This window comes from Stylophora pistillata, chromosome 12 (genome assembly GCF_964205215.1).
Source record: "Stylophora pistillata chromosome 12, jaStyPist1.2, whole genome shotgun sequence".
NCBI classification, from domain to species: domain Eukaryota; kingdom Metazoa; phylum Cnidaria; class Anthozoa; order Scleractinia; family Pocilloporidae; genus Stylophora; species Stylophora pistillata.
This window is the reverse complement of record NC_142530.1, coordinates 20,038,353-20,055,416: the sequence shown is the minus strand read 5'-3', so window position 1 is coordinate 20,055,416 and position 17,064 is coordinate 20,038,353. Positions and strand designations below refer to the sequence as shown.

Below are 17,064 nucleotides of genomic sequence, written 5' to 3'. Positions count from 1 at the left end.
GACTGGACCGAGAACCTTTGGCCGCAGTCCATGTACATTGCGGGTTCAAATAAACTCCACCATTTTAAACAGGAACCAAGCTGGCAAACGTGTGTTAATTTCTAGACGGAATCAAAACACCTTTCTGATTAATTAACTGCGTTTTTAGGATTTTAAACACTCGATCAATTTATCAGAAGACATGTCAATTTCAAAAAGGCTAGCATTCGCCATTATTGAGCACCTTTCGTCGGAGTTGAACTCTGGTGCCATAATTGGAGACTCAGCGGAGAGCTTAGAAGGTAAGTGCTAAAATGTAACAACTTACAGAAATTCGAGGAAAACTTTTCTTTTTTTTATAGATGAATTTTCAAATATGTTAATTTCTATACTTTGTGAAGCATGTTAGGGAAACAATGTGTGGAAGACGAAGTCGCACATGTAACTTAAACTTTAATTTCGCGTTCTCCCAGTCAAATTGACACTGCCGTTTCTTCTAATTTCAAGGAAAACATAATTAAAAAGTAATTTATTATTTCCTGCTAAACATTACTGATTTTCTGGTTATTTTTCTTTCTTACGTTTGCGTCTGATATTTTTTCTTGCCCCAATATTTGCGTATACCATCATGCGTCCCTCTCACTCAGAGGATGAGGGGGGGGGGGGGGGGAGGGAAGGGAAGGATGACTCATTTTGAGTAGGGATGAGTGGATGGACGCACAGTATATGAAAGCAAATTTTGATTTCCATCACTATTTAGATAATCTGAAGAAGCAGATTCCCTGGATCTATGTTTTGATGTCTTCTGAAATCTATTTCTGAACACACCCACAGTAACATGCAATCTATTTGTTCAAAGTGATTACAAAGCAAAAAAAAATTGTTATTAGTTATGTCAGCCATGTACCTGTCCTCCAATGAATTATAATAAAAAAACTAATAAAAATGATGTGCGATGCACATTATTATATAAATGTTATTACTGTTTGGGTTTGAATTTTTTTTCCTCCTAGTTTCAATCCAATGTTTAGAAGCCGTTTATGACATAAACAGAAATGATACATCACAAGCAGCAACATTAAAGAGCGACAAACCTCTAGCAGAAATATTCCAAACTGCAACTCAGGTCTGTAATCAGTTCTTTCAATGGACCTTCTGCTAAACAATCATTCTTTATATCACAGTAGATCTCTATATGTCTTGGTTTAGTTGTTTCAGCGCCAGTAAAAAAAAACAGAACCATCTAAAAAATAACAAACTTAGATATGACCCTAGTGATATCCATTCTAGTACCTTCTTAATATATATAATTTATGTAATATTCCATTAATAGTTCATTTGACCTTAAAAGAGTTATAGCACTTACAAAATATGCCACAGTATTAACTGTGAAACAAGGAAAAAATACACACAGAAATGGACTGCATGATCTTTGATTCTTTTCTGTTTTTTCGGCATGATTTTTTCGGCAACAAACGTCAAAGCCCATGAGAATTTTTTGTCGGTCAACAAGAACTCTCAAATGGTTTCTTTTTTGTAGTTTTCTTCTTTCATGCCACTATTTGTGTGATCAGTTCATTGCTCAGATAAGGCCATATGAACTTGAAAACTGGGAGCCAAAAGACTTGAAAATTAAATGATGGTGGAATAGTAAATCCCTTTTTCAATGGTTTGACATATGATTCAGGCAGACATTAATTTTAACTCATTGCTTGTCCCTTTCAGGATCAGAATAGTACCTTGTAACTCACAAAATATCTGCACATAATTATTATAGATTAAACCACTGAAAATGGTATATGTAATTGTCAGTTCTAAAAACTCATTCCTGACCTTTAACTCCCAAGAGTGATTAACATGTAACGTCTCCCTGTAATATCCATACATTATCCAAAGAATACTTGAACCTATCATATACAAGTTGTTATCTCAATTGAACACCCAATTCTCATAACTAATGTACAAGGAAATGTTAAGCAACTAGAGAGGAGAATTAACAAGCAGGTCTCAGGAGTAAAATGGTTTAGAAAAGTTTCAAGGGGGTAAGTTTCTAAAGAAACTGTGGTTAAAAAAGACTTGAACAAAAGTTTGTTTCACATCAGCACTCTTAATCCCATAGGTATGAACAAATGCTTTTCATTCTACTAATTTACTTTTGTTTTTCTGGTCACCATGTTCCCACAAAGAGGGGTTGCTCCACTTTCTGCATATAAACACACACACAACCTACCTTTCCTCCATTTACTCTGACAAAGGGCTAACGCTGAAAATGTTAGCTTTTTAACTCTTTAGGATGGCTAATTTACAATTTCAACTTAACTGATAAAACCAAATTAAGAAAAGTTTAGTTTGGTTTTCCTAAGAGATTATGTTAGCAAGATGTACTCCAATCGGAGTGGAGAATACAAAGAAAAAATAATTGATTTCTTCAATAAACTTAAGTTGGTCAGTTGTTTGTTTAATTTGTTTGTTTTTATTTTATTTTTTTTTTAATTGAGGACATCAGTAACTGGAGTCAACCTTTCACAAGTTTTAAGTTAAAAAAAAAATGTATATTTTCATATCAAGGGTGGAACAACAGCTGCTCAGCCCACAGCAGAGGACAGAGGAAAAGCAGAAGATCTGAAAACTAAAGGTATGATCTATCAGAGTACAATATTTTTTAATCTTTTATATGTCACTTCCTTTATCCATTTCATTCTCAATTTCCATTCATTCCATTCTCTATCCAAGGTTTACAAGCTTATAGGAATTTAAAGAGCATCCAAATGAGTTGTTGAGGGAATTTCAAAGTAAATGGCTCTTTTAACCAATGAATTTTCCATTTTGTTCTGCAGAAACAGAACTTTTAGCACTCTAACCCAAGTAATGATCTATTTTGAAAATATCTTAAAATCAGGAAATCAATTGATGAAAGAAGAAAAGTACCAAGAGGCTATCCAGTGTTACACCCAAGCTATTGAATTGGATAGTTCTAATGCTGTTTTTCCATGTAACAGGTATGTCTTGTATACTTGTTAACTATTTTGTAGATCTCAAAATAATGAGTGAAGATCCAGGACTACTTAAATAATTTGCAACCTACTGGCTATTTTTCAAAATTGTTTTCCTTTCTTCAATTTGATGGGCAACCCTTGAGGGGGAAGGGAGAGGGGGGTTGTGTAAAATCAAGCTTTTAAAATGATCTCATGCAATTGCCAAAGACCCTTACTGCAATTTCCAGTTTTGGCAAAGTCATAATTCACCTATACGTATAATATTTTCTCTTGCCTCAGACAAATAGGCTTAATCTTTAACAACCATAAAATACAATTTATCGATTTAGTTTGAAATCATGTAAACCTAGAATGTACTTTTAAATCAGAAATATTTTTCACTTCAAAGTTAATTGTGACAACTTTTCTTTTCTGTAGAGCTGCAGCGTACGGCAAGATTGGTGAACACCAAAAAGCAATAGAAGACTGTCAGAATGCTCTAAGTTTGGACCCAAACTATGGAAAGGCTTATGGACGAATGGGGTAAGTGAACTCTTTAGCTTCATTCCACAAGTGAGCTAGACAGAACTTCTCCTTACAATATCAAAACAATATCAGGCAGACAAGTAATGAGAATAAAGAAAAACATCAAGCAGGGGATTATTAGTTGTTCCAATACCAACTTCTTCAAACATCTTGAGAATTGCAAGCACAGACTGTAAGGAGGATTGTTAAGTGAGATTTCAGGGGTGTAAGGGTTCAATTGAATCAAGGCAAAAATGCAAGGCATCAAGGGAAAAAACTGTGTATTGATTACACAGCATGTGCGTTGAATGTAAGTTTTTATTTTAATATGGAGTTTGCAGTGCAAAAAATCTGTCAGATTTTTCCACAGTTTGGTGATATTGTTTGTACTCATGGTTGTCATTGCAGAAACTGGAAAACCTATATTACAGATTGGTCACCATTGCAGCAGAGATTACAAATTATTGATTTTGTTTAGCTTAGATCTTCTAATCAATATTGCTTTGACTCATAATTTTTATTGTAAAATATTGCAGGTTATCATACCACAATCTGAACAATTTCCAGAAAGCAAAGGAAAGCTATTCTAAGGTAAAAAATTAGTACTGTTATTAGTAGTTCTTTCCATTGGAATCATTTGGCTTCCAAGCACACTTACATTAAGTATGTAGAGAATATCAATCCTTCCCTGCACTGTGGTTTTGAACTTTTAAACCATATCGTCATATTTTCATTTACATGCATACACAGAACTGATGGGAAAGTTATAGAATTTTTTTGTGAAGTTTTATCATAAATCTCCAAAATTAATTAATATCTTTCAATTCCTAATCATTTATAAGACTTCTAGATAAGTTTGAATTGTGTTTTTGGAAAGTTAGTTGAGTAACACAAAAGTTTTTTTGTTAAAGGCATTAGAATTAGAACCTGGCAGTACATTTTACCAAACCAGTTTAGCACAGGTGGAGGAAAAATTAAAAGAATCTCAGGGAGAAATTGGTATTGCAAGACCTGCTCCTGGAGGTAGGAGTGACATTCACTGCGCATGAAAACTGATTTATCACTATTGCTGCTGGCTTCATGAGACAGTGACACTTGAGAAATGATTGCCGCTGTTCACAATAAGTAGTAAATACTAAGTTGTAACCAAAATTCAGTGAGACTCTTGGGAGCAAAAAGGAAGTTTCTTACCCAAATTGTTCTTAACTTACCCATTGCCCACACCTTCAGTCTATTCCTGGTACATTACAGTTTCAGGGCTCGACACTAATGGTAGCCAACTAGCCAGTACAGACTAGTAGAAATTCAGTTTTGGCTGGTGCTTTTTTATTTCCACTAGCCAGTTTGGCTAGTAACCAAACTGGAATTGTAGTTGTAACATCTAAGTTGTCACTAGACACAAGGCTGGTAAGTTGAAAAGTTAGTGTCAAGCCCCAATTTTGCTGAACTGTTTCAAAGTTTTTAACATAAGTCAACACTAATAAGGAGAATCATAGTTTAACTAAAGATTGGACATTTTTTTTACCCTTAAACTCCCTGAAGGGATCAACACATAACTTCTCCATAATGATATCCATTTATTATGCAGCAAGCAAGTTGTGAGAAAACTTAAACTTATCGCTCAGGTAGAAGTTGTTTTCTTGACCCAACATCAAATTCCCCTAACTAATTTACAAGGAAATGTGTAGCAGCTAGAGAGGAGAATTCATAATCAGATCTTGGGGATTAAAGGGTTCATTGCTTCTTTTTCAGGTATTCCTGGTTTAGGAGGATTTGATTTGGGTTCCCTGTTAACAAATCCTGCTATTATGAATATGGTATGTCAGCTTTCTTAGATCAAGCAGACTCCTCTGTCAATTTGTTAATTCTGTTATTAATTTATCAATGATTCTGATAAATTTAAATGCAGTGTAATGGAGTTAACAACAAAGAGTATCAGAATTCTCTAATAGTCAGTGGTTTTGTTGCATATGGGTATGCATTTGTTGCATATGAGTATGCATTTGTTGCATATGGGTATGCATTTGTTGCATATGGGTATGCATCGGAATGTCATGTGCTCTTCATTTGAGGCATTCTTGTGTGTGCTTTGAGCATGTACTTGCTGCATTTCCAGGCAGTTTCCCCCCCCCCCCCCCTCATTCCCTTCCTTTTTCCGTTATTTAGTAAGTGTGATGAGTGCCTGTTTCTCTTTCCTGTGTGGGGGCTCATGGCTGGGTTGCCAGGATTTGTCAGCCATGGGAGAAGTCTCCATCTAGGAGCTGGCTTCCAATAGTGGAAGCTCCTGGATGTTTCAGGCACTCAACCTCCACTTACCAATGCAGTTATTAAAGCCTCACAAAAAGCTAAATGCCTGATACTTTTGTTGCTGTAAAACTGTTTAAATAATTGTCTGATATGACTGTTTATGGGATAAGCTGAATGATATACCATTTTGATTGGTTCTTACTCGTGATCAGCTGGAGAACAGATGCATGGACAGTGTTACTATCACCAACCTTTAGCTCTTTGTTCGCATGAAACAAATAGATTCCATGTTACCACAAGTCTGTACACCATAATAGATCACTGAAAACCTCAAAAGGTGGCTCTAGATTGTGTGCCACTTTTGTTCTTACCACATTTTGACATCATCTGGCAACTATTACTAAACAGACCCACGGCAAAATGGAATCTATTCATTCAATAATTAATAATAATAATAATTGTGAGTCAGACTGATTGTGAATATGATGGTGAAGCTTGCGATGGTGATGATGACAACTGTTATTTTCAGGCCCAAACTTTTATGAGCAATCCAGGAGTTCAGCAAATGTAAGTAGAAAATGAAATACAGGGATTTTTTAGAAGCTAGCAACCAGAGAATTCCAGCATCTTCTCTTCACAATGGCTACTATGGCCATTTCACCTCCCACTTTTTTTTTTTTTTTTAATGAAAACATACAGTAAATTCTAAATGCAGCCATCAATAAAGGTGGTTTTTTTGATATTTTGTCTCCTTTTTTGTTGTCCAGTGATTTTTGTACTAATGAGTTCTAACAATTAAATCAACAACACGATTAGTTGGCTGCACATCATGTTCAGTGGTCAGAAGAGAAAGCCTGGTGACAAATCTGCCTTGATTACTGCTGAGCTCTCGTCTGCCTACTTATGTCCTAATATACACCTATTTCCAAAGTCAACGAAATCCTTGGAAATATGTACTCTCACTTGAGGAATGTCAAGTTGTTGCTACTGGTGTCATTCATCTAATAATAAAGATTTAAGTTTTCATAAAAAATAACTGTTACTTTCTATTTGATTAGGATGACAAATATGATGCAAGGTGCTGGGGGTGGGGGTGCAGCTGGTATTTTTCAGGCGTAAGTTTTCATGTGTATCTGAGCAATCTTGTCAGATGATAATGATTACTGTTATTATGAACAATTATCAATTATTTACCAGAGTGGGGTTAAATAGTGGTGGATATTTACCAAGTGGTAAAGCGGCAAAGTGAATATCTGCCAAGCTGCTTAGAGGTGAACAGTACTTGCTATTCACTTCAAAATTAGGCAATTAGCATGTAAGATAAATATCTACCACTTTCAGGCAAAATGAAATCTATTCATTCAATCATTAATTATTTTACTTTTGACTGGAATGTTTATTCTTTCTTAGGAACATTTGAATGTAAAAACAAAATTGGCCATTTTATGACTATGTTTTTCCTTTAACTCCCCTGAATGACCAAGAGAGAATTTCTCCTAAAATGTCAATACAATATCAAACAGACAAGTGAGAAGAGTAAAGAAAAATGTCATTTAGGGGATTATTAGATGATCCAATACCAAATTCTTAGAACAAACTTCATAAGAATTGTATGGTAGACAGTTAGGAGAATTACTAATGAAATCTTGAGATTGAAAGTATTAAGGGGAAAGAGTGTTTTCTTCGCCCAACAGTGCCCAACAGTTCGGTGAACGGATGCAAGAATCTGACCCAGAGTTGTTTGAACAGTTAAGGGGACAGGCTCAAGATGCTGTCAATCAACATAGGGGACAGAATCCATCAAGTGATGGACAAGATCCAAATCCAGGTTAGAATATAACCTTCTCTTCTTTTTGTCCATTAGTATGATATTCAGTTTTCATTAATTTATTTCATCGATCTTAATTCTATTCTTTTAATGTATCTAGGTCTTGTACTTTGAATATTTTACAATTATTGTTGTAATCAACTTATTTTTATGTGGAGGTCCCTCATGAAAACCACCTGAGGGTGATGTAGTTTCCTCCTTAAATAAAGTTTCACTTCAATATAGAAAAAACCAGGAAAGATTTATTACTCGACGTTTCGGGGTCATCATGACTCCATTATCAAGAGACTAGTTTAAAAACATGCAAATAAGGAAAGGTACAAGAATAGCATAAATTAGACTGAACGGCTTAAACAAACACCTTGGCGCGGATGGAATCCGTTTGCACTGAACGTGCAAACGGATTCCATCCGCGCCAAGGTGTTTGTTTAAGCCGTTCAGTCTAATTTATGCTATTCTTGTACCTTTCCTTATTTGCATGTTTTTAAACTAGTCTCTTGATAATGGAGTCATGATGACCCCGAAACGTCGAGTAATAAATCTTTCCTGGTTTTTTCTATGCCTTTGCTTTAGCAAATCCCTGCTGATCAAGCACTTCAATATAGTGCTACAAATTGCCATTAATTTATGGAATTATTAACAAGGGAACTCTAATGCATAGAAAGTCGTTAAACATTTCATGTTTTACTTACAATCAATTAGAACTGAAGTGGTGTAGAGCAAAGAAGTAATTTTAATTATTTGCAAACTAATGGGTTTCTATTATCTCAATTTAAAAAAAAAAAAAAACATCTTTCATACTTTTCTTGAGCATAACTTCAATTTGAAGCAACTGAAACTGAACTGTTTGTTTGAGAATACTTGCATGAGAAAGTCTGGCAATTTGATTCCATTGCTCTGGCAAACGTTTTTAGACCCGAAATTGAAATTGATGTTATTAGTTATTAATAAGTTACTAGTTATTTGTTCGCTCTAACTTGGATTAAGGCATTTTGCAGGAAACAGTAACCGTGCCAGTAATTTTTTTTTTTTTTTCCCTGCAGATGAAGGTGACTCTAGCACACAATAAATGATTACTGGATATGCAAATTGCTAAGGAAAAGCTCAAAAATAATTTTCATGACATCCATGGATAAGTGTACAAGGGGAACTATGACTTCTAGAAACAGAAAAAATAATTAGACCGCTACCAATTAGTCAAGTAATTCGTTTAGCAACCTGAGGCATGTACTGGTATTATTCAGTTTTTTTTTTTTTTTAATTACGAGTGTCTATGAATAATATTCTGACGTTGCACAGAAGTTAAAGTAAATTATTAACTTTTTACTAATTTTCACTACTGATCGCAAATGATGTGATAATATTGATTTGTTACCTAAAAAACTATCCAAAGTGAACCTCATATGCCAGGGTAAAGGTAATATGTGTTTTTATAGAAGTAAGAAATGTGGGTCACTTAGTATTTTTAGATTTGGTTTCCCTGAGAAAGCGTGACCTTTGGATAGTCTGCCTACTCCCATGAGTGTAGCTTTTTCGCTGGGCTCTTGTAAGGTTACTTTCTGATAAAATCGTGAACTTTTTCCCTAACTTAACCGTGTATTAAATTAAAAACACATACATGAGAAGTCTGTTATTTAAATTTTATTGCAGTCTTTGTGTTTAATTTTTCTATTTGGAAATCTGTAAGGCAACACCTTGTAATGCTTATAGTGACATGTCAAATTTCTGGATGATTATTCTATCTTTGAGATAAGTCCGTCAACTACCCTACAACCTCAGAGATTGTGTGACACATCCTTTTATTGTTGGACAATTATGTACAGTAAGTCACAAATCTGTTGCAAATCCTTTATTGTTATGCTTTAGCAAAGGAATAGTTTGATTTCTCATACGTTCCAGTAATCAGAGTGTTGAATATCCTATGGCCAGTCAATTAAAAGAACATTAATTTAGATGTAATACTTTTTAAGTCTGCTGTGGCTAGGTCTTGATTGACACCGAATCCGGTTTGATATAATGTTTATTTTTTTTCCGTTGGGTTGTTCTTGAAAATAGTTGTGTCTAAGTGACTTAGAAAGGTGATGAGTCATTCAAAAGCACTACCTAGTGGGGAGGGGAGGAAGGTAATCTGGTAGAAATTTTACTTCCGGTTTTGTACTCAACAAATTATTGGGCTCAGCCAGTACAAAGGCCATCCCACCGTGTCAGGCCATATAGTGTTAAATATTAAATTACCCGTTTCCAATTTTATGAACCCTTACATTTGAATACCGTGACAGTTGTCTGCGGTCATGGGATTTCTGTGGTCCTTAGTGGCTATTTCTGCTGGGTATTTTCTCGGTGAAATCGTTCGGCTTGCCCTCCGACGAATCCTTCCCAGAGTGTACTACCCATACGCTAACGAACTGATCTCCACCTTCCAGTTGTCAGTTTGTGTTTTCGAGATTTCCGTAATCGGAAGATTCTATAATTCTTGGATTGCGCTGTTGTGTTCTTTTGTTCTGCTTACTGTAAAAAATGTTGGATTCATTTTCGAAGGAGCTTTCGCGAATCCTTGCGGGCTTTTAGAGGACCTTGTTTACGAGAAGGGATACTGGCTATCGGATAACATAGCGAAAATCTTCTTCCAAGTTTTAGGCGCGCTTTTAAGCTTTCCGTTCATTCAGATGCTATGGCTGTCGACATGGAGTGAACTACATTATCAGCAAATAAAGAGAGGCCTTCGATCTACTCTCGATGTTTCCCTGTTGTATGGATTTTCGATCGAGATCTTGGCCACTTTCGTGTCCACCGCGAGCGACTTCTTGTCACGTGGCACACTAAGAAGGTTTAACCCAGTGATTCGATCCGCGATCTGCGTCCTTCTTAGCTTCTTTCTTTCCGAAACTACTGGAACGTGGATGAACCCTGCCTTGGCTACGGCGCAAACGTTCGTGTATTGCTCAAGGAACGAAGTTATTACTGAGCATCTGTTCGTGTTTTGGCTAGGACCGATTATCGGAACACTAGCGGCTATTGAAATGAACACTTTATTTCTGAAGCCTTCGGTGATTACCCAAGGAAGAGAGAAGAACTTAGCAAAGAAGATCAAGCAATCTTCAGCTAAGAATCATCGGGATGGAGCCGTAAATTCTAACAGAAATCAAAAGGAAAGATTTGCAAAAAACGCTTAACGTTATTTATACTGACAAACTCTGAACTCGTGTACCACACACACTGTAACCAGATTTTAAGTGCTCTTCTTCGAGGTCAATATTTTACCGAGTCATTCTAACTCGATTTTATTTCGGGATTTTCTCTATTTTTAAAAAATTCTTATGGGGTTTTTTAAACGTTATTTACCTTGGCCAAAGGAAGATTATAAGCGCAGATAAACGTGTTTTCCATGTGATTCCGTGACATTTGATTTGCATAACAATATAACTCTGTCCTTTGCCCTGGGGCACATCGATCGTAAGAGGTTCGTTTCAGAACAACATAAAAAAATATCATTAAAAAATTGGCATAAAATGGATCGAAGTCATCTTGTGGCATTTACAAGCTTTTAGTCCAAATGTATTTACGAGGTTCTCGTGTGAACAAAACATTGATTAAATATTCATTTGAGTGCAATGTAATGTGGACAGATATCGTGTGAAAAGCAGATCTGCTTTCATTTATCATGTTTATGAATTAAAATATATTTCAAATTCAGGACTATACTTTTGAAAGGAATGTTTCGCCATGACTCAAGCCACAGTCAATTCATTGTGTTGTATCTACTTTATTATCGTTCTTGTATCTGTTACAGAAGAATTTCTTTATTAGTCCAAATTACATCAATATTTTAATGAAATCCTTTGAGCCTCGCGAGTTGCTAAAGCAGTCCTTCCCAGAGAATCTTTGGGGATAAAAAGACAAACCAAGAATCAGGAAAATTTCATGATAGTGTAGCAACAACAATTTTTTTTATTGCTGTTTACTGGGATAGGCTCTGGAGAATTGTTATCTACTGATCTCCCCAAAGGACGTGGTAATGTCGTTAATCCGTTTAGTTTTAGTTTATTGAGATTTGCCACTGAAAAACACAATTTACAAGTAATTACATGAACAGAGACACGCAATAAATAAACAAAAATATAATGGCAGGAGAAAAATACAGGGCGAGCCCCAATTGACATTTGTCCCCTTACAAAATACAAAGAATAGAAAAATATAGGTTACATACGCATTTATGTACTTTGTCTATAGAATAAAATAATTTGCCGACCGACTGCGACACTTAGTTAGGGCGGAGTATAGAGCGTGAGCTTTTCTGTATAAAACCGCTTAACTAAGGCCTTAAAGTTATGTAAAGAGCTCGCTTGCTTAATGTTGCTCGGTAAATCGTTCCATAATTTAATTGTGCGAGGAAAGAAAGTTTGTAAAGTACCGCTGAGTATCAGTAAATGAAGGCGGATGTTTGCAGAATGATGACATCGGGTTGCGTATGTTTTTTATGTTTAAGGCGGACGGTCAGGCTCCCGTGAGGGCGGTGCAATGCCTGCCGACCTACATGTCCACTCCCTACCCATGGCTGAGGTGCAAGGCCTTAGGGCGGGGTCCGCCAGAAACGAGGGGCACCAGCCGCCAACTTCGCTGGGGAATCGAATGTGTATGTATGGTTAGCAGGAAGCAGAGATGGTCAAAGCTAGCGTTGATAAGACCTGACCTAATTTTGTATAAAATGACAAGATCATGGACTTCTCTTCTGAATTCAAGCGGCAGTAGGCTAAGAGTTTTCAGTCTCGCAGTGTAGCTGGTTTTCCTATCTGGGTAGTTTAGTATAAATTTAGTAGCCCGTCGTTGTATATTTTCGATTAGCCCACGATGCTTTGCTGTGTAAGGAGACCATGCAGAGGATACGTACTCGACGATTGGGCGAACTAACGCAGTGTGTATCATTTTCTTAGTTGATACGTTAACAATGTCTCTACCGCATACACGCTTTACAAGACCAAGAACTTTGTTATACTTGGCACATATCTCTTCGATGTGCGTCTTCCATGATAGTGGAGTAGTGACAGTCACGCCTAAACCCTTGGTGTCGGGAGGCGAGTCCAAGGTCTGGCCGTCTAAATGGTATGTATGCTTCTCTCTTTGGCGCGAGGTTCTCTTTGACATGTGTGGAACTTTACATTTGTTTGTGCTGAAAGACATACCGTTGTTGTCACACCAAGTTTTGGAGTTGTCCAAGTCAGCTTGCAGCAGGGAGGCACATCTATCGGAAACAATAGAGCGATATAGCTTGCTATCGTCCGCAAAGAGGCCAAGTTTACTTCCGTGGGTAATGGAGCACGACATGTCATTAATGAAGACCAGAAATAAAAGCGGACCCAGGATGGAGCCCTGAGGTACTCCTGATGGGACTGGGAACCAGTCTGAGGATATGCCGTCAACAACAACTCGTTGGTATCTGTCAGAGAGATAGCTTGAGAACCACAACAAAACTGGACCGGATATACCAAGGAGCTGAAGCTTCGAGAGGAGTAGCCTGTGTGCAACCTTATCAAATGCCTTTGACAGGTCAAGATGGATTACGTCAACTTCTTGGCCATTGGTTAGTTTGTCTAAAATATCGTGATACACCTCAAGTAGTTGCGTTTCTGTGGATTTTCCTGGCTGGAAGCCATGCTGGAGTTGGTGAAGAAAAGACGATAAATGAGGGTAGCAGTGATTAAACACGCATCGTTCCATAACTTTGGAGACAATGCATAATAGAGAAATTGGCCTGCAGTTCTCCGCTAAGGGTAGGATCGCCCTTTTTAAAGACGGGTGCAATGTTCGCGCGCTTCCAATTTGCTGGAAAAGAGCCCGTAGACAGCGACATGTTAAAGAGCCTGCATAATGAAGGGGCAATTTCAGCAGTTTCATCCGTTCATTTATTTTGAGGAATTAAATGCTTGTAGAGCCCCCGCACAAAACAAGGCTTAGATAGTTCTAGCAGTTCAAACCCATCCACTTCGAAAGTTCACGGGTTGCGGGATCTTTGAGAGAATTATAAGCGGGATCCGGAATAGATAAAGCCCCGTACAATATTCGCTCGATATAAACCCTTCCCTTCTAATCAGGGTATTACGGGGAAACACGCCCCGTCCACGCATTGCGTTTCTGTTAACGCTAGCTAGTGCAAACGGAGTCTTTGGAAAACATGAATAAAGGAGGTCAGCTTTTAAAGAAACTGTGATGCTGCGTCAGTGGAGGAGCATTACAAGATGATTTGTTTTTACCAGCCGAGTTGATACCACCGTAAAGAGTTCTTTAAAGCTAACTGTTCGTGTGCAAGCCTTTTGTCTAACGAATGCCGGGGGGAATTGTGGGTTCGGTGTGTGTGCCTACATGCAGATGTTGGTGGTAACATGTTAACGAGAAAACCAAGAATATATTACTTGAATTAAAAGCGTTCGATTAACAGTGCCAAATTGAAAGATGAGTTTTGGTGCTAGAGATTCGCGGCTTTTCGAACTGCCTAGATGTAAGGAAAGGTAGCAGACTGCCATATACCGGCCTAAACAGCCTCCCGGTTAGCACAATTGGTTAGAGCGCCGGATTGTGTTGTGCGGGATGTCGAGGGTTCGAACCCCGGCCGGACCAATACTCGTGGTCTTAAAATAAGTGAGGAGAATTTGCTACCTTTCTATCATCAAGAAATAGATAGATATTCCAGTCTTCTCGGATAAGGACGAATAAACCGTAGGCCCCGTCTCCTGCAGGGTTAGGGGTAGGAGACGTTAATTTCCCATGCACGAGATTACTGTGTGGTGGATGTCCTCCCCTGTGTGGGATGGGTGGGTGTTGGCCCTGAAAAGCCCCTATGGGGAGTGGTCAATTAACCTATGTATGTATATACTGCTTAGATGATCAGGGGGATTAAAGTGTCTAGCCACGTCCAGTAGCTAGACACTTAAATCTCGCTATTGCTACCAATGATTACTGTGGTAGAGGCTTTACACCCTGACATCAGTATCCCCATTACTCTTCTCCATACATTTTATTTAAGCTGAGGGTCCTAATGTGGAGTTATCTTTTTCTGACAACAATTAACATTTTAGTCATTTTGCGGATGGCGGTTAATTTCTTTCCTATGTGGTTAAAAGGAAAAAGTTAGCGATTAACTTTATTTATTGACAACTAACAGTTAAAGTTTGTCAGTTTTTACGCCCAAGGCTACATTTTTAGGCCGTTTAACGGCTGGCAGTGAACCCCATTGAGACCCTCTTGGTACTAGCCTCCTACGCAGACGTTCTTTGAGCTCGTCACGCAAACTTCCTCTCCCACGAATGTGGGGGAGAAAGATTCCGTGACGTAGGAGGCTATACGTGTGATGCACGATCCTCGCAGTAGATAGCGCTATTTATGCAAAAATCAGACCTGAAAAAAATCAGGCCTGTACGGGACTCGAACCACTGACCTCTGCGATACTAGTGCAGCGCTCTAGCAATTGAGCTAGCAAGCCAACTGGGAGCAGGCCGTTAAGTTGATTCGTAATAAACCCGTGAAAGTGATAAATCAGATACAATGAATACATGAAGTTCATATATTTTGAACTGCGGTATTAGATACGTATGATGCACGATCCTCGCAGTAGATAGCGCTATTTATGCAATAGCGAATATGAACTTCATATATTCATTGTATCTGATTTATCACTTTCACGGGTTTATTACGAATCAACTTAACGGCCTGCTCTCAGTTGGCTTGTTAGCTCAATTGGTAGAGCGCTGCACTAGTATCGCAGAGGTCAGTGGTTCGAGTCCCGTACAGGCCTGATTTTTTTCAGGTCTGATTTTCGCTATTGCATAAATAGCGCTATCTACTGCGAGGATCGTGCATCAGACGTATCTAATACCGCAAATATATGAACTTCATATATTCATTGTATCTGGTAGGAGGCTATCTTGGTACCGACAAGCGGAATTCGTTAACATTTTAACTCCCATGAGTGACCAAGAGAGAGTTTCTCCTTACAATTCCAACACAAAATCAAACAGCGTGACGAGAAGAAATAAAAATAATAATAATTAATTAGGAGATTATCAGTTGATCCAAAGTCAAATTCTCGAAACTTTCATCATAAGAACTGTATGGTAGATCGTGAGAATGGAGAATTAGTAATAAGATCTTGGGAGTGAGAAAAACAAAACAAAGAAAACAAAGCTTCTAAGGTTGGTTATTTATTTTATTACTTTATTTTAATAGCTTCGTCGACAGGCAGGGACTCCGCAACAGCTTACGCCAATTACTGCGGGCCCGGAACAGTAAACAGGCCAGACCACATCACAGTAATCTCGTGAGTGGGTTCTTTAACGTTCCCTGCCTAACCAGACTTAACAAATGGTAAACACCACAGCGTACACTATTGAGTTATGGATGCACGCGGGAGGTTGCTAAGCACGAAAGAAGCGTAAGAGTCGCTCGAGGCGATAGCCGAGAGCGACTCTAGCTTCTTGAGTGCTTAGCAAACCTCCCAAGTGCATCCATAACTCAATAGTGTACGCTGTGGTGTTTACCATTTGTTTTATAACATAACATTGATACATTGTAGCTAAAGAGTTCCCGTTTATTTAACAAATCTTACGTGACCAGAAAAAACAAGCGCGCGCGGTAAAATAGTCTTTGCATTTGCTCACGTCAGCAGCGTACACCCATGGGCAAATGGGGGACGCTAAATTGACCAATCAGAGCGCGCGCTTTACTTTGGTTATGTTATAATACTAATTAATACACGTAGGAGACAGGAGCTACGGTTTATTCGTCCTCATCCGAGAAGACTAGAATGTCTATCCATTTCTTGATATTATAGAAAGGTAGCACATTCTCCTTAGCTATTTTAAGACCTTCAGTGTTCGGCCGTCTGGGACTCGAACCCTCGACCTCTAACATTGCAGGGCATTGGTTGGAACTAGCATTGAACCGCATTTATTAGAAGTTATTGAAGCACAACAGTGCGGCGCTCTACAACCTAACCAGGCGGCGATTTAACGACCACCACACCAAAATAAACAAATAATAAGTAGGATGTCTGTGTTATTTAACAATTATTCGCCGAAGGCGAAGTGAATATCGTCGAATAATCCCCGAGACGAAGTAGGGGGGATTATTCGATAGTATTCACCGAACCTGAGGCGAATAAATGTTTTAGTATAATTTTAGAGCTGAACAACAGAAAAATTTCTAAAATCATAACATTTGAGTAACATTTATTACAGTCAAACTAAGTGAAGCATACCCCTCAGGATTACATTAATGATTTGATTATCTGAATATTGAACCTGCTAATCGTTTCAGGAGCGCAATACCTGTATTCGTTTTGAAAAGGCGCGGATCATTGTTCAAATCAGAAGTCCATTTCTGATTGGATTATGCGAAAACGTGATGATGGATCGGACTGTTTCAACATGGCGTCAGACAAGGAAAAGCGAGTTCGAGTGTTGTGTAGAACTTCTTATAAATGTTGTAAATGGAATGTTATCGAGAGCTTTTTTCGCCTAT

At 37.9% G+C, this 17,064-nt stretch overlaps 2 protein-coding genes across 2 annotated transcripts; both read left to right on the top strand.

The window, feature by feature from the left end:
* The first annotated feature begins 37 nt into the window (after positions 1–37).
* Positions 38–9,506, top strand: LOC111327512 (small glutamine-rich tetratricopeptide repeat-containing protein beta). The gene is made up of 12 exons (XM_022931721.2): positions 38–281; positions 993–1,105; positions 2,548–2,614; positions 2,879–2,978; positions 3,393–3,497; positions 4,016–4,070; positions 4,391–4,502; positions 5,232–5,296; positions 6,256–6,293; positions 6,785–6,841; positions 7,421–7,554; positions 8,598–9,506. The coding sequence occupies exons 1-12, from the start codon at positions 182–184 to the stop codon at positions 8,621–8,623; spliced, it is 972 nt and encodes a 323-aa protein (XP_022787456.1). The 5' UTR covers positions 38–181; the 3' UTR covers positions 8,624–9,506.
* Positions 9,507–9,647: 141 nt separating this feature from the next.
* LOC111327513 (aquaporin-11) lies at positions 9,648–11,247 on the top strand. The gene has a single exon (XM_022931722.2). It carries the CDS (start codon positions 9,846–9,848, stop codon positions 10,725–10,727), a length of 882 nt encoding a protein of 293 aa, XP_022787457.1. The 5' UTR covers positions 9,648–9,845; the 3' UTR covers positions 10,728–11,247.
* Positions 11,248–17,064: the final 5,817 nt, after the last annotated feature.

Coding starts and splice junctions, on each gene's coding strand:
- LOC111327513 (XM_022931722.2), top strand. CDS start 9,846: ATGGGATTTCTGTGGTCCTTAGTGGCTATTTCTGCTGGGTATTTTCTC.
- LOC111327512 (XM_022931721.2), top strand. CDS start 182: ATGTCAATTTCAAAAAGGCTAGCATTCGCCATTATTGAGCACCTTTCG. Junction 2,979..3,392: donor GCTGTTTTTCCATGTAACAG/GTATGTCTTGTA, acceptor TCTTTTCTGTAG/AGCTGCAGCGTACGGCAAGA. Junction 4,071..4,390: donor CAAAGGAAAGCTATTCTAAG/GTAAAAAATTAG, acceptor TTTTTGTTAAAG/GCATTAGAATTAGAACCTGG.